The sequence below is a fragment of the Amyelois transitella genome, chromosome 6 (genome assembly GCF_032362555.1).
Source record: "Amyelois transitella isolate CPQ chromosome 6, ilAmyTran1.1, whole genome shotgun sequence".
Classification (NCBI taxonomy): Eukaryota; Metazoa; Arthropoda; class Insecta; order Lepidoptera; family Pyralidae; genus Amyelois; species Amyelois transitella.
The window spans coordinates 8,065,955-8,089,239 of NC_083509.1; the positions used below are offsets into that span (position 1 = coordinate 8,065,955).

Sequence of the window (23,285 nt, forward strand, 5' to 3'; positions counted from 1 at the left end):
TTCCTATCTGACATTGTAATCTAATAACCATAGGCGATGATTTCTCTTGAGAGTAAATTCATTTCACTTTGATTTAAATAATTGTCCTGAAGTGGTTCAAAGTATTAAATATTAATTAAAATAAGCGAATATAAAAAAAGTTTATTAAAACAACGTTCCTGCATCTACGCTCACACACATAGTAATATCATTAGGTAATAACAATATTTTCACTTTGCCTTAACTACACAATATACCCACAATTTCCTATTCTGCAACAAACACGAGATGTGATATCAATGGTACGTGTACTTGTACGTATAGTAGAGATAAAAAATAAAAATATCTTAAAACCATCGTTAAACTTATAGATGTCATATACAATGATAGAATAAGTTTGATTGAAAATAACCAACTTCCTCAAAAATATAATATCTAAAAACAGCGTTTAACTGAATTGACTATCTTACAAAACTTAAAAAAATACCTTATACACCATGACAGTAACTTAATTTGGTAATTGAAATGATAATTTATTGTATTTAAAATAGTACTGACCTATGTCTGTTATTGAATGATATTATAATGGGGCAATAAAGGGGGCTAGCTTTTTCTGTAAACTTTACAGCGAACGAAGTCGCGAGCAATTGCTAGTTTAACATAAGAAGTCTCCTGGGTTTTTGTAATAAATAATATTTAATGTTTTTGTTTTGCTTACGTATGTAATCATGTTTTTAAAATAATAAAACACTGTGTGATATATTTAGCATAATGGACTTTAAATTTAATTACTCATTTTCAATGTAAATAATGATATGACGAGTAATATCGACTTTTGTGCGTAGATATTAGACACAAAATCTTATCTTTGAACTTTTAACGCTATTCACTAGTAATTACGAAAATCGCAAATACTTAGTGGTCACAGATTTCGAACCGACCATCACATGTCAAGCAAATAATATATTTGGCGTTTATTATTCCGTTATTTGAAGCAGGTTTATGGTTCATACAAACCAAAATCATAGGAGGGTCAGATTTCTGCGCGACTCCACATTTTTTTTTAACTCACTCTTGCGCAGGACGCGACAAATTCATGTCGGAACCATGAAACTAGTAGTAGTAGGTATTTTGACAAGTCTATATCATGTAAAAAAATTAGTAGTTTTACAGTAATATTTTTCAAAGTTTATATGTATAAAACTACGCTTTAGTAGGCGAAACGCAATTCCGGTTTGTATCCCAGTTTATCTAAGGCCGGAGTGCAGGCGAAGTTGATCATGGGCGGCGGCCCGCACATCAGTACCAGTACATCATCGCCCGGCGCAAACAAATGTTCTTTGATCATCTCGTCGTTGATGAAACCTGAGCTGTATTTCCAACCTGTTGAAAGAAAGGAAAAAGTTTTGTTTAAAGTCAATTGATAAAAAGATTTGACTTTGGTTAAATATGAATATTATGTACTGGAAACGGCTTTTTGAGTGCAAAAGGCATGTTAAGCAGATGTCAATATAACCGTGTCGTATGGTTCCCGGCACAAATAAAAAAGACACTCATTTTGTTTCTCTTTTTATCATCTCTGTTCTTCAGTAGCATTCTCCATTTACATTGTTGTGCTTTGGAATCGCTCTGCCATCGCACAAATTACGTAGCAGGGTAGTAAATGTTGATGAAAACAATAATTTGGATTGAAGAATACTTACACAAACTCATTTTTGGAGTTAAGTTTCTTCCTCTTATTTCTCTGTTCGAATATTCCGAACACGGCAAGTGGAAATATAGTTTCTGCCTACCCGTAGAGTAGGGTAGGGGATGTAAGCGCAAAGAGGAGAGATCAAATGCATGTATTCGCATAACATGCAAATAGTTACCGACGGATCTTCATACATGAATACTTCATACTGAAGCCATGCGGACTAGAGCTCGTGACTTGACATTAAAATATTCATAATAGGTATCATGAAAATATTTAATCGGTTTCTATTTATCAGATTGTGATTGTAGTTGCATGGTATCGATAAAGATATGTTACGTTCGAATTCTATTGCCGTGAACACCTGAGATAAAACTATGTCAATATTTTATGACGCGGTGATGTTGTAATTTATCGTCATTTATCTTACGACGTGAGATCGTGCACGGTTAGATTACAATATTGGCGAAGTTATTTATTTATTTACGGTTGAAAGTTATCGAATGCGAGATAATTTCGAGATGTAAAGAGGGTTGCTTATATGAACTTGTGTTCATTTGTTTCATTTCCGTGGAATGATGACGATGAATCTCAAGTGATCATCATTGATATGAATACACCCTTTTGTCCCGGTTCCGCCGGGAAATACTATATGTATTTAATAATATAGTTTTATTATTTACCTTCAGTAGGTCGGTCCACAGTGTACCAAACTTTGAACTGTGATGGATATTCTTTCTGGAATTTCTCGAGTTCGTCCCGAAGCAGGATGTCCTGTTCAGATTGGTTGGCGAACAGCAGGCGAAGCTCCGTGGGGTCATTGGCATCTTGGCAGATGTGTCTCACCAATTGTAGCATTGGAGTGATGCCAGTACCACCTGGGAACAGAGTAATTGTTGTTCAGGTGTCACATTGTACATAATGTCTAACACCTGTTTTTACGAACGGAGACCGTCGCTAACGAGGTGTTGTGAAATCGCGTTAACTATTTAATAGGTTTGACCTCAATCAGATTTGAACGTCCAACTTGTAGAACAAATAGATTATTCCACATTTTTTATTTTACACCACAATAATTAAAAATAAAAATAAATATTAGGAAACTAATAATTCTGGGTACAGGAGCCTCCTTTTAAGCAAAAAGTACAGATAATTATCATCTTTCATTATCAGTTAATATAGTTTTCAAGTAGATATGCAGAATAATTTGTACCTGAATCTATACGTTAGTATTTTCAATAATAAAAAATATTGCATGCCTGAAGGGGCAAACTGTTGATACTGTTAAATGTATTTCCATCTACATGTTTACACAGTTATGCAATAAATATTTTGAGTTTGAATCGCTGTTTCCTTAACACTAGGCTAAATGAAAAGTTTCTTATTGTCAGCTAAAGAGATTTTAACATTTTGACTAAATCGTGAAAAGGCAATAAACAGACGAAATTATTTAAATTAATTATTGCCTTTAAAAATTACTTTTTAAATTGGCATATTACTATCAATTTTTTTTATTTGTCATAAGTATACCTACATAAAAACAATAGCTACTTTATTATAAGTAGTTACTGTAACTCTATCTCGAACAAATAAAGTATGAATTACCAGCAATCATGTTGAGTTTCTTCACAGTAACCTTGGTAGGAGGGTCCTTCCTCAACTTCTTGATGAGGAACAGGCCTTTTCCAGAATACTGTAGTCTACCTGAAGGTCCTCGCACGTCGATAGTTTCGCCAAGTTTCATCTGTTCCATATGCTGAGACATTTTACCACCCTCAGGGAATTTTGGGTGGATATTTTTAAAATATACCTGGAAATTTATTAAATAATTAAAATGGTATTTCTATATTATTTATTATGGCTTATCTAAATATGTAGTTGAATTCTAATTGCATTCCCAGTTGTAGTACTTAACCTGCTGTGAAAACTTTTCAAACACCTTCAAAAAAGATGGTTCTTAGTTAGACCCGTATGTACGAATGTTTGTCTGCCATTATCATTATCTATACATTTTGCGTTTTGCTGAACCGTTTATGATGCGGTTTTCGGGTAAGTGTTTGTTACACTTAGAAGAAGTTTTGAAATTTAACGGGCTTTAAGAAATGAAGATATCAATTGTAGGGTTTACTTTTTTACAAAAGTTATGACGGATGTGGACATGGCTGCGACCAATTTTATGTATGTGTATCTTCCAATAGATCAATGGTTGAAGTAAGGATCAATGTTTAATGCTGTTTACAGATGAAGCAATTATGAATACATCATTTCTACTTACTTTGACAACCAAATCAACATAGCCCTTATCATCATCACTGGACACTGGTGTGTATGCTCTGATAATGAGGTCATCGTCAATCTTCGCTGATAAGTGAATATGTTGTCCTATGGGAAGACCTGCAAAGTACATATTGTTATGAATATTATTAAAAATCTTGTGAGCTCCTTCATAATGAATGTACTTGAAAGCTTTTAGCTTTCATTTTAATTCAACATAACTTCTTCCTCCTGGCCTTAATCCCGGTTACATCCTCACAACTCTAGAGGAGCCTGGGATATGCCTTTGATCATTGATCCTGGATTGGGTGAGTCAGGTGTTTTACATCCGACCTCCTCAAACTTTGCAGGTAAAACTAATCTGTTTTGGATTGATCATGGTAACACATGCAGTTGCCTGAATATGCAGGTTTCCTCACAGTAAGAGAATCGGTTAGTATTCAAACAAATGTACATAACTTCGAAAATTGTCATTGGTTTGAACCTGTGCCTATCTGAGCATCACACATTTCAAACCGGGACCTAATCTATTTCACAACTGATAATATCAATAAATATAAAGTCTGGCTATTCAGTGTATGCTTCCAGCATATTCGGCTTTGACTTTATGTTGTGCTTTGGAAAAGACATTTTTTACCATTATTTTTCTGATAAAAACAAAAAAAAAAAAAAAATATGTTTTTTGGAAATGCTCAAGATTATGAAGTATAATTGAGATTCAGGATTAACTATTTTCTAATAATTAAGGCTAGTTTTACCTAGCACATGTTCTTTTGATGGCAGTCCAAAACGGAACCTCCTTGTGTCATGGCTGATTTCTTCCCGTTCCACAAGAGGCAACTGGTACTTAGTGTTTGGGTCGACTAAGGCTACCTTCTTCTTGCCTTTTGTAGACTTTTTGCCCCACGCACAGTTGGCCAACACAGTCGCTAGTACGACAATTGAACCCACTCCAACTAGGATGGGAATAACCTGCAAAGAAGTAAAATATACTAGATCAAAACATAAAAAAAAATAAAACTAGCCATGTAAGTTTTTTGTTTGCCAATGCTTTTTACATAATTTGATGATGTTTTCAATACAAATCTATCAGGTATTACTATTGTAACATTAAACCTAGCTTTTCCTAGTAGGAATGTAAATGGTTTAAGTAATTAGATTTTGCCATATTACATTACATTTTAACATATATCATAGGTCCTCATTAAGGTCACAAATAGTGTCAAAAATAAAACAAAAGTGAATCAATATAGAACCTAAAATAAAGGTTCCTTACTGGGAAATATAAAGTATAATTTAACACAGTAGAACAAAATAAGTGGCCAAGATAAAACCCTTAGTCATGTTTGAACAAAATTGATAAATCATCACGTTATGTGATTGCTCATGTTTTGATAACAGTAAGGTGATTCTGAAGGTCAAAGTTAAGTAACAACCAAAAATATTGAAAGGTTATGCACATGACATTAATTTCTCAAACAAATTAAACATATTTGCCAAATATAGAGTATAGAATAAGAAATCATGTCCCTTTGGTTTGTTATCATTAAGAATTATATGTATTTTTAAACTATTTTTTAATATCCAGAGTAGGTAAATCTAGAGCCAAAAATACATACTGGTAGTTTATTCTCAACAAAATCATTAGCTGCTGCCTCTAAATTATTCATGATTTCACTGACTTTGGTATATGTTCTTGGTAAAGCATACAGTAAATTAATTAATACTATCTAACACACACTACTGATATGTACACAATCTTCACAATAACTGAATAAGACAAATTTGTTCATTGTTGTGGTGACATTCAAGATTTTTTTATGCAGTTAATTAACCATGAAAACATCAACCACTGATAAAAAAACGAATAACACCTAATAATTTAATATGAGTAGGTAGATACGTTAGATATAATTTTAACTATTTATATTAGTTTTACGACGATTATCCACAAAAACACGGGTACGATAGTGAATATAATTACGTGAGTGCACTAACCGGACTTGTTATTTCACTCATGTTGGTTCACCAGCAGTTTGCACATTAATAATCGTAATACATTTAAATACATATCTAATAAATGTATTATCAGTTTAAATAAGATAAGTGATTTGATAGTCTTAAAAATAACCTACAATACGTGATAGTTTTTACTTACGATTTTCGAGTTGATATTATAAGACATAGTAACAAATTTGCTTAGAATTGGAAAATTTCAAATTCACTTAAATAGGGTTATTTGGACATTTTCATTCGGCGATGTGAAGGGAAAAAGTTTAAAACTCAGCGAAGTGGAATCGCTGACTATTCACGTAACTCCGTAAACGTAACTAACTCGACGATTGAGGAAAGAATTTCAGAAATACGTACCTACCAGTCGTATGGTATGGTTCGGCTACCTTTCACTGTTTTGGGAGATGACAATCGAGACCAAAATAGAATGTTTTCTGCGGATGTATTTTCTTGGCTTCGCATGCCAGACGTTTAGTTTTCTTTTCTGTAGTTTTAAAATTGTAATCAAGTTTAACCAAAACTAAAATAACAATAAAGAACAAGTTTGTCTAACATAAGGAAACAGAATAAGAACAGATTACACGAAATTACATTACTTTCTTTACAGGTTCACTTCAAAATTGTATTTTTATTTTTTGAATAGTTGAGCTGATGAAAGTCAAACTTGCCGCCATTTTAGTTTTGGCATTTGGCAGTGACACTAACATTACGAACTCTCTTATTTTTCATTTCTTCGTTTTGGCAATCAAACTTTTTCATTAGGTTTTTTTGTCAATGTTTAGAGTTTAGACAATTCTATAGTTCATAGGAATATACTTTGTTTTGGTCGAATAATAGCTGTGGGTGCTTTACTTCGCTCTTTCTTGGGTTTTTTAGGGACAACATCAAAAGTACTGTGGTGACATCGCTTACGTCAAACATCATCTGTCAATTATCGCGAAGAAATTGACGCGCTCAGCCAATAGCAGCGAAGAATTTAAATCGTGCAAAGATTTTACTTCGACTCAACATCGTCGGAGCCGCGGTTCCTTAGGCACCACACCTAGCCTGGCGGAAGATCTTTCGTATGGTGGTGAAGCTGAATCATTGCTCCCGCTATAGCATAAAACAACATGACGTTTGGGTTCCCGCCAAAAAGTCTCTTATTCTAAAATCTATTATTTTCATAGATTATTTTACTTTTCTTGGTTGTGACCTTTAGAGTATCGACTTGTGACAATCACCAATAGGAAAATAATGGTTGTGACAATTAAGCTTCTTCATAAGCTGTTTTGCCAGTGTCGGGTTATATAAGAATAGAGTTTTAGTCAGCGATTGCGGTGCCCACACCGCACGAGCCTACCGAGCCAACTAATGCCTTCATCCAACCTTGGTTGTACCGACTCGGACAGACTCGATTAAATGTGTATTAAACGGCGCAGTGCAGCCTCACGACCGTCATATAGGTAGAATAGAGCATGCGACTGACTACTAGTGCCTAGTACGATCTGCAACAATCAAGTTCGCAAACTACAATTTCGATAAGTGTATAGGATTTACTCAAATCCTATAATCCTATCCAAATTTTTCCTGTCATAAATTTCGAAAAGGGCTCTAACGATTTCGTTAAAATTTTAAATTGAAGTGCACACGTGGGCACCACATCTGGCTTGGTCTCAAATCTCGAAAATATTGTTTTTTTTCCATTTTTCAAATAAAATCACTTTTCCTGAGAGATGATGAGAACGAAATATTGTGCAAACTAGATGGACGAAACTTTTTTTGCTTGTCAACAAAATTCTCCTAAATATCTTGAATAACCGCATGCAGGTGCTTGATTTAATGGAGATTCAGACAGTGACAGGTGGCTCGCCCATGGCCTTATATGGCAAAATCTAAAGTAGAAGGTCTAAGTAAAAATAACACACATTTTTGTTAAATAATAATATAATAAATCTGGCTAAAATTACCACATCATACTTAGTATAATACTGTAATTTTCACTTATAATTAAATAAAATTCATCACAGAATCACATAGTCCTCACAATTTCTCTAATGCTTTGCGTCACACCAGTGATAAGGACAAATGTCCCGAATACTATTAGCAGCACGTCTTTAATGAGGATCCATTTGTATTTTCCGAGGCCTCTTTCCCAGTTGAAAATGAGATCCAAGATGGAGGGTGCAATAAGACCTAGGAATGAATAGAAGAACGCTCCTTCCAGACCAATAACTTGCTCTAGCTTCGGCAGAGTTGCTGCTGCGGCCACTGTAATAATAAACCAGAAATTGATATAAAAATGCGAAATTCTCTTCAGTACTTAGGATATTTCAGGTTTCGTAACTGTATAAATGGAACGCTAAGCTTTATCTGTCTGTATCTCATAAACCGGTTTTTTAATACTATGCACACGTTTGATCAGCTACTGTCGTAATTTTGGGTCAACTTAACTAATTGTTGTGTTTTCCCTTAGAGGACCCTCGATCCTGTACTTTGTACCCGATCTCTATAGAGGGAGGGTGTGTTTTGAGTGTTATGTATGTGGATTTGTTACCATGTTAACGGAATGCAATAATTTATTTAATGCAATAATTTATTAAATGCGATAGGTAAGTTATTGAGTATGAATTGAGTACTTGCCTGTAAGTGCTGAGAAGACTGCTCGCATTATAGCTTGGGCAGTATTATGGTACTGTTGTTTCACGTGTTGCTTAGTGTTACGCCACACTATTTCCATTGGCACGTAAAACTGGAGTGTGTACGTGAAAAATATAGCGAAAACGATGAAACACTTCGCCATCAGCGCAGGACTGGAAATATAAAAAAAACAATTTGTTGTCATACCATTAAATAATATAGTTAGGCAAACCAATGGGATACAATAAACAAACAATACCAAAAGAAGCGTTTCGTATCAGGTAACATTGAATAAAAACATGGAATATCTTTTTCTCTCTCACCAAAACTTATTTTTGTATTGAATTTTCAGCTTTTTTAGTTTTTGATATATTTGTTTATCGTCCTTTAGTTGCTTTATGTATACCTAATTCACCAGTCTTGCGAATAATTTTTTATTATTCTATTTAACTTACATTTCATCTTTTCCAGTGGGGAGATTGAGAGTTATGCTTCCTTTAGCGTCATCACCGTAACGTATGTAGCCCAAGAAGCCCATGAACATGTACAGGAGTACTACGACTGACATTGTAATGTTGAGGACTCCTGGGCAGCCCAGGAAATGTTGGGGTTTCGCCATCGTATTCTCAACCGGTAGCACCACCCCAATGCCTTCCATTGCGAAAATAACTGTACTGAAATAAAGTTTATATTTGGTTGAAAAAATTCGTCATGAATAATTTTAGGTAAGGCATAGTTATGAGGTATTTGAGAATCACCATTAATTTTCTATTAATACTTCTATCAATATGACTATGATCATATTATAGGTATGCAAGAAGTCATGAGTTGCAAACTTTCCTTCTTTTAAATACTTAAGTGGAAAAGAATAGAGATTTATTTTTGCGTAGATTACTCGTAGAACTAGCAAGAAGCAATAATGTTATCAACTTGTTTTCGTTTTTGTCAAAAAATCAAAGAAACATTATAAATCTATAGATTAACGAATGATAAAGCGCTTTACGCTGGTATTACAATGACTATACTTTTACAACTGTAGTGGCATAGACCGAAATAGTGAGATAAGATTGCGAATCTTAGACTTACCCGATAAACAGGGGTAATCTCCCGACGTCAACGGACGTCGGTCTAGTTGCTACGTCTGGGAATTCTCCGCAGATATAGTACAAGCAGATCAGAAACGTGATGACCAGCAGCACGTTGGCGAACCCAGAAAATGGCGCCAAGTACTTTAGGTTCTTGATTTGGGTGAATAGAAGAAGAGGCACTAAGAAGTAAAGACAGTACATCGTCTCATCTATACCATTGTCTTTGTAGAAATGGTCGATAATCTGAAAAGGTTATAAAGTTTTATAAACATTTGGTAGTACGGAATTTATGCAAACGGGAAGATAGAAATTGAAAAAAAAAAACTTTATGAATTAGTTAGATTATTGAAGGAAAAAAACTACTTATAATGATCATTACAATTCTTATGAATTATACAAATCATATATCATACAATCATAATGACGAAACATGTCGCTGGTGACGGGATGTAAAATTTTATGTTACTCCTTTGTGTATCTAATATTGATTGCATGACGAAGAAATTGTAACAATTCCAAATACCTGTTTAACTGATTCAACGAGTAGTATGACATACACTGCGCAGGCGCCAAGAATGGTGAAAGCCATTGCCCAGTCTATAAATATCCTGGAACGTGCATACAACGAAAATATTACAATCACGTGACAAAACTCTGTATTTTGGTAGACTGAGAAGATGAATGATTTATGGCTTTTTGTATAATTATATGTATAATTTAAAATTAGATATATGGTCAAGGCCATATACATTCAACAGATAGATATTTTAAAATGTCCTGACTATTTTTGTGATTACGTATATGATTAAAAATTTCTTTATAAAGGATCGGGAGAGCGCTTAAAGTACGTAGGAAGTAAAGGTACAAAAAAGAACTTGGTTGAACGTGGTTGCGTAATATTTAGTTGCCTGAATATGTCAAGAAACAACAAGATGGTTTTTATCATAAAATTGTAAAAGCTTGTTCACTGAAATATTCAATCTTGGGTGTGATAAATCAATGCGAAATAGACAGTTGCGAACAGTACATTCATTGTGTGTTTTATCACGAATCAAGGTTGCCAAATTACCTAATAATAATTAATTGGCATATATTGGCCGAGTCTCTGGGTCACTTTTTATCAGTCTGGTCCCTACAATGTGCTTATTGGCAAGATCAAGCTCATTGACATTATCATTATATTACTACAGACGACTGAATAGCTCGATGAAATTTTTTTAGAGATAAATATACTTAGTTGAGAGGTACACACGTATTATAAAAATAAAATTTTGACGTTGCCTAGATCATTTTATAGGTTTATGAGGTGAATTACAAATTTCAAATAAATATGGCCAAATAAAACAGACGATATCGACAAATAAGTAGTAGCAAAAATACCTTGAAGCTTTTGAAACCTTCCGGAGAGGTCGTGGGCCCGTAGCAAACACCGCCTCAACTGTTTCGGCGTACCCTAAAGATGGCACTTTTGACACTTTAGATACGTCCTGTGATGTTTTTACCTGAAATACAAAAATTAAAGTTAAATGTTAAAATTAAGTTATCTAGATGTTTATTTATATGATTCTATGTTTGATTATAGTAGGTAATCTCTATCTTAAGACTTGACTTGACTTTACGTTTACTTCAAATCTTCAGGTTCGTTAAAGGTAGTGTTTAAGTAATACCTTCTTTGTCACTTCTTCGACAATATATAGTAAAATTAATACAGTTATCTTTCTGCATAACACCAAAAATGTGAATAAAGTCCTTAAATAGAAGAGTAGGAATCTGATAAAAAATTGAAGAATGTCGATTAGTGTGATACTTACCAACAAATAAACGCAATGTGTGCAAATGTATCCCAAAATAATGGTGCCAAATATACCGACTACAGATCCGGCGTTTTTGAAAGCTGCTGGCATAGCCAGGATGCCAGAACCTAAGGAGGACTTGAGCAGGTTGGCGAAAGACCGCGCGTCCCTAGAATAAGAAACGAAAAAGCTGATTCCTTTTTTTTATCTATACTAATATTATAAAGCTGAAAAGTTTGTTTGTTTGATCGCGCTAATCTCAGGAATTAATGGATCGCATTGAAAAATTCTTTTTGTGTTAAATAGACCGTTTACCGAGGCAGGCTTAAGGCTATATAACATCACGCTGCAACTATTAGAAGTGAAGAAATAATGGAAAATGTGAAAAACCGGGGGAAATTATTTATCCTTGAGGACTTAGGCTAACTATTCTACACGGACGAAGTCGCGGGCACAGTTAGTTAAGTATAAATACCGATTATCTACTTATCTGAATGAATCTTTTGATATACTTTAACAACTTTTCTTATAGGTTACTACTACATTGTTATTAAAATTATACGCTTTATTATAAAACATATTGGTTTCATAACGTTTTTGTTTATCTAGAAAACCTGTGTTGGAAACAACAAAAATTGCCTGTAAATAAGCATTTCAAGGACGAAATAAACAAACAAATATGAGGAATATTACTTTTTTGTTCCGAATAAATATTAATGCCACTTTACAAAGGAAAAGGGTCACAGCTGGACTGCAAAAATTATCGTGGTATAAGCCTGCTTAGCGTCGTCGGCAAATTGTATGCTAAGGTATTGATTAATAGAGTCAGGAATGAAACTGATGACAAAATATGGGATGCTCAAGCGGGATTTCGAAAGGGAATGGGATGTACTGATCAGGTCTTTTCCTTGCGGTGCATAGCCGAAAAGTTTTTGGCCAAGAGTCAAAAAGTCTATTGCACATTCGTAGATCTGGAAAAGGCCTATGACAGAGTTGAGAGGAATGAATTGTGGTCAGCACTTTCTATGCATGGGGTGAGCAGTCTCTTAATACGAGCACTGAAATCCTTATATGAGGATTCGAGTGCTTGTGTCAGGATAAACGGAGCGCACACTGAGTGGTTTAAGATTGAGAAAGGCGTTAGGCAAGGATGTGTTGCGTCACCGTGGCTGTTCAACCTATTTATGGATAGCTGTTTGACAGATTTGAAAGAGTCTAAAAGTGGATTAAGGATGAATGAGTTACTCGTCAAATGTCTGCTCTATGCCGACGATCAGGTTATACTGGCGTCATCAGCGGAGGAGTTACAGGAGATGGTAAACTGTATGCATGAAGCTTTAAAAGAGAAAGGAATGAAAGTGAACGTAAGTAAAACTAAAACACTGGTTTTTGAAATGGAGAAAGAAATGACAGCATGTAATATTTTGATTGGAGGAGAAAAAGTGGAGCAAGTGAAAGAGTTTGTATATCTAGGATCAAAGTTTACATCAGATGGCAAGTATGATAGTAATATTGAAAGGAGAGTGAACGCGGGGAACATGGTGAATGGAGCTTTGCATGCCTTTATGAGCAGTCAGAAACTATCCAAAAAGGCTCGACTGGCTGTGCACAGGGGCGTGTTGGTCCCGACATTAATGTATGGGAGTGAAAGTTGGGTATGGCAAAAGAAGCATGAAAGCAGAATAAATGCAGTGGAAATGAGCGCGTTAAGGAGTATGATGGGTGTGAAATTGAGTGACAGGATAAGGAACAGCGTGATAAGGGAATGTTGTGATGTGAAAGAAGATGTAGTTACAGGAATAGAAAAGGGTATGTTAAGATGGTTCGGTCATGTGGAGAGGATGAATGAAAGCAGGTTGACTAAGCAGATATACAAGGAGAGTGTGGAGGGAAAGGTCGGAGTGGGAAGACCTAGACGAACGTATCTTGATCAAATTAAGGACGTCCTGGTAAAGGGTCAGGTCAAAAGTACCCGAAACCGCCGAGCTTGTATGAAGAGAGTTATGAATGTGGACGAAGCGAAAGAAGTATGCAGAGATCGTGGCAAGTGGAAAGAGGTAGTCTCTGCCTACCCCTCCGGGAAAGAGGCGTGATTTTATGTATGTATGTATGTATAAATATTAATAATAAATAATATACGTACGAATTAGGATGCTCCAACTTCCTATTCTTAAATGGATCATAGCCATCGCTTTCCAATTCAGTCCCTTTGCCTTTACATTTTGTGTTGATTGTGTTGATGGATATTGTCGAAGGGTAAATTCCATTCTCTGTTATGACGGCTCTGAAAATAGACATTATTTATATAAAACATTATGTATATAAACACACACGTCACGTCTTTTTACAAACGGGGTAAACAGAGCCAATAATCACAAGAGTCAAGGCTGTTTAGGCAGACATTTAACAAGACGGCAATTATTGAAATTCAGATGACGACAGGATGCTTACCCAGCGTGCAAAACACAATCCCAAGTTTATTATGCCTTTCGCGAAATAGATATATTATTATAGTACAATCATCGAGCATAAGCTCCGATTATATTTGTCTACATATTTAAGGAAGTCACGCCATTATAATTCTTAATTTCATTTTTTTTTGTATTGATGCCTAGGTACGATACTAAATATGATTTTTAGTGTATGTATTTTCTGTGAAATAGGCATTCAGAGGCAGTATGAACATCAAATCAAATTTATGTAAGTACATCAAATTTATGTTTATACTTCTTAGTCCAATGAGGATAACGACTTTACACTTCCATATGAGGAAAAATAGAGTTAACTAAACCTGTTGTAAAGACACTAAGTAGGTAAACATCGTATTATATTGCTTCTTCAAGAAATCTCATCGTCTTGACAGTAAGAAATAACACTATTTGCGACTTCTTGTATTTATGTTGAGACTAGATAAATTACTAATAGTATTTTTCATTGGAAAGTAAACCCTGGGCCTACTGTAACTTACGCCCTGAGACCATAAGAAAAATCGATAGTTACGCCATTGATTTACAAAAAAATTTAAAAAAAAAACACATCTTGCAATGTTGAACAAGGATAAAATTATGTAAGTACCTGTTACATAATTTTATCCTTGTTCAACATTGCAAGATGTGTTTTTTTTTTATGTTAAACAAAGTATTCATTGAAAGTCCTGCCAATAAAAAGGTAATCTCATTATACTTTTAACGTATGAATTATATTTGCTTAGTTGCTGATAAGTCATAATTGTATCTTAATTTAAATATAGAGACATAAAATGGCCGTGTAAGGAATGAGTTGTGTAATTAAAGGCTTATTAGGCATCGTGTGCAAGTCATTTGTACTACAAAGTTGAATTCGCTTTATTTTACTATGTATACAATTTGGATAAGATATTAACTGATACTTTAAGATGATGTCTGCATAGTCTATGATAATGGTACTGAATATAAATTTTAAATCTGAGACGGATGAGTGCTTTTTAATTCTTTCATAAACTAGAGGTAAAGTTTCAATTCCACTGCGGTCATGTATTACTGTCTCTTTCTGAGTTCATTCCATCCGATGGCATGTAAGGGTATCTAAGTAATATTCTCAACTTATACATCTTATTAAAAATGAAATACCTACGTAGATAGGTCTGAGAAAATAAACTTCGATTCAGAGATGGCGCAAACACGGGAACAAACGCCAAGAAGATTACGATTTTCCTAATTATTTATTTATATATTTATGTACATCAAAGAAAAATACAATTAGAAATGAGCAATTGCGGCTTATTGTGCTATAGGTTTGTGTTCTGTGCAATGAAAATTAAATCAATAAATATTTAAGTATGAAAGGTGATGAAATCCAAAATAAAATCGCTAGAACTAGGGATTTTTTTTGGTAAATCTGTAGGTTTCAGGTATTAGTAGTTTAATTCCTTCTTCTTCCTTATCTAACGAGTATATTGGTCAAATATTAGCTGTGGATGCTTTACTTTGCCCTTTCTCGGAACTTGTTCGACAACGTCAAATTCAAATCCAAATCGGTTATTGTAATATGCTCCACCACTACACCATTTTTCACGCCCGTTTAGAAACGAAATAAAAAAAAAATTGTCGTTACGTATGCTATGGCTGTGGAATGTTTATCATAATCTTTTATTTATTGGCAGCACCGAAATAGCGGAAAAATATGCACCATTTTCATGCAAATATTATGACCGCGACTTATATTGTTTGAAAATTGTTACAAGGAAAAGAGGAAAATATCACAATTACTGGTTTTCATTATATGTATATACCTACCTATTTTTCAACCTTATTAGTTACCTTGCTTTCATTCATCCTCTCAACATGACAAATCATTTGAGCATTCGGTATCGGTTTTAATTACGCATATTTACGTTAGAGTGAGGATTACACATGTATTTGTAATGCATGATTGAACTTCAATGATCTACTAATCTGGATTTATCAGACTCTCACTGGCGCTTTCAGTTACATTGCTTCTAACTTATACTGGCCTAGCCTGGCCATCATCTAGTAATTATGTTCAATAATTACTTTATACATGTGGTTCTACCAGCGACAAATAGAAATCATGTGGTATTATAAAAACGATATATCGTTCTCATACGAACAACAGAAAATTTGGCATACTGCTATATATGAGGAATAAACACGAGGGAGATTGAAATTTTTTAAATGCATCAATTTTTTAAATCTTATCAGATAGATTGATTTTTTATAAGTGCATTTCAAATTTCAAAGAAAAATTTAAAGTTTTATGACATATTTCTTATTTTTTCTTTGTTCTGCTGTAACGAATATAAATACAGATAATACAATGGCGCGGAAGACACTCGTGTGACAGCACAAGATGCTGGTATAGTCACGAGATATCACCTTAAACCACACTCCTGGCCGCGTGATCAACCGGTTCAACGATTTTGAGAAACCGTTTTTATAAGTTTTATTCAAATCCTCTTCTTCTATTTATCCTTACAATGAAAAAGAAGACGAAAGGGAATAATAGATTTCCATTAAAATGAGCGATTAAGCGTATTGACATAGGGCAATTGCTATGGTAAAATGAAAGGCATTTTGGGATTTTTCTTTAAGGCTTAAGCCTACTTGTCATATTTCAATCTTAATTTCATCATTAAAGCATATAGATGAATGTGGCCTTTTTAAAGACCGTTGGATCTGTCTACCTTTCTGTTATTATATCGTATTTAATCGTATGAAAAAATAATAAACTTAAAATACATGAACACTAAATTGGACACTTCTTGTCGACTTCAGTAGACGTGTAACGTTACAGCGCGATACCTACATATTTACAGAGTGCGTAAGCGTAACGAATTCCAACAAAAAAATATTCTCATTCTTTAATGGGTAACATACCATAGCTTCTACTATAAGTATTGAAATCTGTGTGTGCTGTTGTTGGCATTTTGTAGAAAATAATTCATTGCAACACTAGGTTCAACTTTGAAAGTGTCTAAAAATCTTCGTGTATGGATTAATAATTATTTATTGAATTGTCATTTAGTCATGTATTTTGAATCAAAACGTACGAAAGAAAAGAAAAATATTTAAATTTAAAGAAAATTATTCCATCCATTTAAATTTCGGTGTTGAAAAACTTGTTTGAGTGGTAGCTACCTCTTAAAATAATAAAATATATTATCATGAGTAAAATAAGAATTAATAAACAAAATTAAATCTAATTTGGAGTTCACCCCGGTTCCAATATATAAGCAATAGCGTACTGTCCTATAAATATTTATTTTTATATTTAGTATCAACGTTTACATCACATCGTATCGTTAGTATCTCGTGTTAAATTGACAGTAAGTACGCGCCTAAGTTTCAGAATTTTTATATCCAAATATATTTGGAATATTTTATAATCATCATTTTGAATTGCGATTGAATATTTTTTTATTAAATTTTCTATATCAAATATCTGATAATAAAAAAAATACTTACGTTGAGCTGAATTCCTTCATATTGTAACTATTCGACATGATGCACCAGATAACATTAATGTTAACAATCCAGAGAAAAACACTGCCACAATGTAAACGATTGTTTATTTTTTTAATTTGATATGTTGACGAGCGCACGACATCTTTCGTAATGTGGCGACCACTCAATGCTCATATAGTGATGGCTTGCAAATGGTGATGTTTATAAATACAAAATATCTATGCTGTGCTGTCATGAGGTATGTTTTGGCAACAACCTTTATTATATACCAGTATACAAAGGAGAATAGACAATTTCCGTACCTACAACAAACTGCGTGTTAATTTCTTCCAGTTGGGATCTTTTAAAACAGAAGAGGATTTTCAATTTGGTCGCGTCTTTTTTTTTAATTATAATTTTACTGCAGTGTTCATTGTACGTAGCAGAATGAGCTTCGCTGAGGACTCCATTCTAGTTAAAATGCCGTGAAGAGGTTCGCCAAAGATTTTACGTTGGTCAGTGATAACAATTAATCCTTTTTAAAAAAATCAAATCGATCCTTTAATTTTTTTTACGAATAAGTTGTAGGTAAATGATTTTTTTTTATTTTTTGTCATCAATCTCTAGGTTACATTAAACCCTAGTGGCTGTCTTTTATTTCGCTTTGGCTGGAATAAATCTTAAATCTAGTAAAGACACGACTATGATTTAGTACGAGCATATCAAGCTAGGTCATGTTGTAAGCTAAGGCTATTATTTCTTTCACTGAATCAGATATCATTGTTGCCGATTGTTTGTATTGATCAGCTTATTTCGGAGTAGTGTTTCTTTTGTTAAGACTATGTTTAATTCGAGATTTGAGAATGTTAATTACCTATTCTATTTGTACGTTAATTCAATTAAAGCTTGACCCACCTTGCCTTGTTTGCAAAAATGTCTTACAGCTTCTGGCCATTAGGTATAGTTTCAAGCATTTTGGCCTCAACTATCGCACTCACTATACATAATGGAATATAATTAACTTCATTACAAAATAACCAAAAAGTATGCTTGCCTCGAAATTAGAACCTGCGAACTTTGAGTGATTAAGCTTTACCACTATATTTCATTCTGCCACAACTAAAAATGAACGTGTAGTATGTATTGAAATAACTGATTGTCGGTAAAAAATGCGTATGGCAGCCAAAATCGTTGATTTTGTGTCTATCAAAACGCATCATCTCATTTATTTCAATACTCAAAGCCTATTCTTATCAGATATCCCAAATTAAATAAAAAATGCAAATAAGTCTGAATGACGCCTGGTAAATATCAGCTATCTTCTTATCTTATTAAAGTATTCATTTCAGAAATACAGAGGTGTACCAATAAAATTCGTACGAAATATAAACTACCGGTGAGAAATCCTGCATATATTTTAGCAACGGGATTTCCAAGCCACGGTTGCGAAAGTAACGGGATTCTCTTCATGTAATAACCTGACTTATTTTATCCAAGACTGATTGTTATAGGTGAGTCTCGGACTCATCTCCCAAGACGTGAAGATACAACCGGTAGGTACCCAAGACCAACTGGCGTATGTTACCTACAGACTGGTTTGCTCAATTCATTTTCATCCCAGATCACTAAACATTTTCTCATTTAAGAGTGATCCCGGTTAATAATGGTCTAATGGAGGACATAACGAGATACTTGAAGTGATCTTGTTTTAACATTTTTATCTATTGAATTTGGCATAATTATATCTAGTTATATTAACGACGGTATTCGCATAGGAAGAATTTTTGGCCCGGATAGATGTAACTACTTAATGAGTGTTATCTATCTTTCTCACATGATTTTCTCACGCTAGGAGCCCTTTAATTTGTTAACAGTGTGAATGTAGATTTGGCACACAAGATCGCCTATTTATAGTTCATGCACGAGCGACTTCGACTTTGGCATCGTTACCTATTTTATTAACAGCCAGTATCACTGGGCTTGATATAAATGTAAACACAGTTGCATCATCTTGAAAGAGTTTTATAAAGAAAAATGTATGAAATATATCTTGTTTCCAGTTAAAGACCTGAGTAGATATTTCTATCGCTGACTTATTGATAGAACGGTGGTACAATACCGGTGGTAGGTACAATAGGCTATTTGACAAAGTTCTAAAAACTATCTTAGGGTATTTATTTGTTTATAAGGAACCCTACAAAAATACTTTTCTGCCTTTATTACAGCTATTTTATTAAAAAATCGAAAAAGAAAATGAAATATTCAAATATGCCGCCAAAACGCGACTTTTAGCAATATAAGATTAATTTTACCGCACATCCTGGTGTTCATGTTTGCAGTATTAATTTCAACTTCTTATTTTACAGCCTATGACAAACATAGTTGGTTAACTGGTAGAAACGGAATTAGTCTACCATTATACATACATACATACATACATATCGTCACGTCTATTTCCCTTGCGGGGTAGACAGAGCCAACAATCTTGAAAAGACTGAATGGCCACGTTCAGCTATTTGGCTTAATGATAGAATTGAGATTCAAATAGTGACAGGTTGCTAGCCCATCGCCTTAAAAAGGATCCCAAGTTTGTAAGCCTATCCCTAAGTCGCCTTTTACGACGTCCATGAGAAAGAGATGGAGTGGTCCTATTCTTTTTTGTATTGGTGCCGGGAACCACACGGCATATTATATGTATAGGAATAAGTATAAAAAATATTTCTCCAGCGTAAGAATGTACGTTATGACTTCTTCGATTTTCTGAGTATTTTATGAAATGCCAAATGCGCAAAAACAGTGAAATAAATGACCGTCTCAATTTCCTGTAAGTTTTACCTATCTACATATGTGTACTGAATGAACTATATTTAGATGCATGCAAAGGAATATTCTTGGAGACAACATTTTGGCTTGCTAACCAGACCAAAGACATCCGAGCAATGCGTGCTTTATAATGTTGCGAAGAAAACATTGTATGATGATTTTATATCATATATGTATAGGCAGGAAGATAGGTAAACAAGCCAGAAATAAATGCATGCGGTGTTGAGAAAAGAAAGAGAAATTAAAATTATTGTTATACATTATTATTATCACCCACACAAAGGTTCTCCGCTTAACCCAATGGTAGACTGTTAGATAATGCTATTAGCATTAAGTCCGCCTATTGTACTTTACAAATTGTAATTGTTACAATAAAGAATAAATAAATAAATAAATAAATAAAGATATTTTACTGATGTTCCCTTAATCTTTTGAAATAAATTACCGCTGTTTTTACCAATTATCCAAGTAAGACACATAATTGAAAAGGAAATTTTTCTGATTGGCTTGGGTTTTAATGTAAGTATAAACTTCTCTGTTTGTCATGAAATGTGAAGTGACAAAAACAAAAATACCTGATGGTTCTATCTGTACCTTTTTATACCATTTAACGAAAGTAAATCTTTAAAATTTTATTACCTGTCATAATAGGTTTCACCATCATCATCACTCCACTCATCTGCGCACGAATGAACAATATTATTTGTACTTTTTAATTTTATCATTTTGTTTTAGCATTTCATTTTATAAGGTTTGACATAAATTGGCTTTGGCTTTAAAAATATATGTAGGCACCATAAAATGAGGACTTGTTTCACTTATGAATGTAAAACCTTCAATGTCTTAAGCAGAAGATTAAAATAATCGATCACACAAGATATATAAGTAACATTGCTGATAACGCTTCTAAAATTGGGAGTTTATTTGCTGAAGGTGGTATGTTATGACGTATTATGGCCTTATGGTTTACATACTGTGACAGAGACTCTGTCTGTGAGAATAAATAAATGGTCAAACTCCCTGGGTCTGTCAGTGACAAACCAGAGTTTGACCATTTATTTTCTACCTCACTACCGAAAAGCGCAGCGTAGGACGGCCTCCCCCGAGATGAACCGACGACTTGAAACTTTGGATGGATGTGGCTTCCAATGGAGCGAGGTGGAAATTATTAAGGCAGGCTAATATGACGAATGACGGCAGGAAAAAATAGTTACTCTCTGTTTAAAATCATACAGTATTGTCGGTAGCATTGCATTAAGTTGTTGCTACTAGAACTCGGGATATAAAGACATTTCTTTGTGTCAATAGAAAAGTAAAGACTTCAAGGAAATAGTCCAGCAGTGAACTGTACTCAATAGATGATGACAAACAAAATGATACACATATATCAGATCTTTATTTCTTACGAGGTAGACAGAGCTAATAGTTATAAGAGACTCGAAGGCCCGATTAAGCTGGGTGGATGATGGCTGTAATGATGGAATTGAGATTCAGTGACAGTTCTGGAATGCTAAGTTTATAAATCTTTTCCTGGGTCGTATTTTTCAATCTGCGTGGAAAGCATTTAGCATACAATATGTTTCTTCTTCGCTATTAGGCTAGCACGTAACTTGATACTTCTTATAACAAATGCCTTTTATTTGAACCCATGTTAAGGTTAAAAACCAAGATGTTCCAAGGTTACTTCATATTCAGTTTGGCAATTTTCCCACAATGTGTACCAATAACCTATACCGTACACGTGGTTAGGACGGTAATTGGCAATTATACATCATAGTTTTCACTCATTTACTTCCTACGCCACGATCGCAAACGCAGGAAGAAAACACTACCTACTTCTTATTTTTTTATAAAAACAAGAAGATATTTACGGGAGAGTTAAAATAACGTGGCGTCAGACTTGTTGATTGTTTGGAGAATCGGAGACCGTAAGTTTTATTTTTATCAGACCGATGAACGATTTGTAATTTGATATTCTGATTACGAAGTTAATTTTATAAATCCTTATTGTAGACATATCATTTTTTTTGCTGTAGCTATGAGATTTTTGTATTTTATGGCTGGTTTCTGCCGACATAAATCTGGTTAATCAGCAGATTTCTCATCTATTTTCAGTACTCATACATATGAGAACTGCGCACTTGCTTTTAAGAGCCAATGAATAAATGAGTCATCGCAAGAAATCAAAGTTCAAATAGAAAATACTAGTACTAGCTACTACTACTAATAGCTAGATAGGTGTTTTATAATTATATCGTTTTGCATGAAATTTATGGGCTAAAGGTTTTATTTTTTAAAGTAATTAAAATTTAAATGAAGTCTTATTAATTTTGATCATTAAATTTCTAGCACCATTTGATTTATTATCAGAAAAGTAAAAGTAATATAAGGGATAACTGATAATTACATACATTATGTATAATTATCAGTTATCCCTTGTGGTGTAGGCAGAGTCAAAAGTGATGAAATACTGATGGGCCACGTTCAGCTGGTTGGTATAATAATAGAATTGAGATTCAAATAATGACAGGTTTCTAGCCCATCATCCAAAAGAAGAATCCCTAGTTTATGAGATTTATCCCTTACTTACCTATTACGACATCCATGGGAGTTTAAGAAATGTTGAAGTATATTTTGACTTTTTTCATATTCAACATTTTAATCAATAACATATTTTATTTCATGGGCCAAATCACCTCTATTATGAAGCCAATAAAAATGATAACATTAGTCACTAGGGTATGCCCAAAGGTTGACTCGTATATATACTCGTGTGTATAAACTATACCACCGAGTCGCTTCTGGCAAAATGCCTTGCTGAAAATTTGTCATAGACTTTGCCGCCGCGACGTCGCAAAGCGCAATAAGTTGATTGACCTACTCAATCAATGGTCAATGATAAAGGTTGCTCGTCTAACAATCATCTTATATGTTTTAGAAAGCCATTTGAAGATCGTTGTAGTAATTGTGATTAAAAAGATAGTATGAAAAATGACTAATGAAAAGGTGTTAATGCTTATGCTAATGCTGAAAATCAAGTTGATAATACTTGATTTTTTTC

General features: G+C 33.9%; 3 protein-coding genes across 5 annotated transcripts in view; 1 reads left to right on the forward strand and 2 right to left on the reverse strand.

Annotated features, from left to right (window-relative positions):
• The window catches only part of LOC106131170 (uncharacterized), a 142,320-nt gene that overhangs the window by 20,698 nt on the left and 98,337 nt on the right, over nt 1-23,285 (forward strand). The gene's annotated exons all lie outside the window — the stretch shown is intronic.
• Nucleotides 130-6,242, reverse strand: LOC106131285 (NADH-cytochrome b5 reductase 2). Of its 3 annotated transcripts, none has more exons than XM_060944902.1 (6): nt 6,105-6,242; nt 4,705-4,918; nt 3,948-4,066; nt 3,278-3,482; nt 2,356-2,550; nt 130-1,362 (listed from the first exon to the last, which is right to left on the reverse strand). In XM_060944902.1, the coding sequence occupies exons 1-6, from the start codon at nt 6,129-6,131 to the stop codon at nt 1,190-1,192; spliced, it is 933 nt and encodes a 310-aa protein (XP_060800885.1). In that variant the 5' UTR covers nt 6,132-6,242; the 3' UTR covers nt 130-1,189. The 3 variants fall into 3 exon arrangements, with proteins under 3 accessions (XP_060800885.1, XP_060800886.1, XP_013185786.2); XM_060944903.1 differs by lacking the exon at nt 6,105-6,242 and adding an exon at nt 5,945-6,081; XM_013330332.2 differs by lacking the exon at nt 6,105-6,242 and adding an exon at nt 5,566-5,756.
• On the reverse strand, nt 7,877-17,614 carry LOC106131289 (proton-coupled amino acid transporter-like protein CG1139). Its single transcript, XM_013330342.2, has 9 exons — nt 17,423-17,614; nt 13,603-13,743; nt 11,478-11,628; nt 11,047-11,168; nt 10,190-10,274; nt 9,665-9,909; nt 9,034-9,252; nt 8,582-8,751; nt 7,877-8,209 (listed from the first exon to the last, which is right to left on the reverse strand). Exons 1-9 carry the CDS (start codon nt 17,458-17,460, stop codon nt 7,971-7,973), a joined length of 1,410 nt encoding a protein of 469 aa, XP_013185796.2. The 5' UTR covers nt 17,461-17,614; the 3' UTR covers nt 7,877-7,970.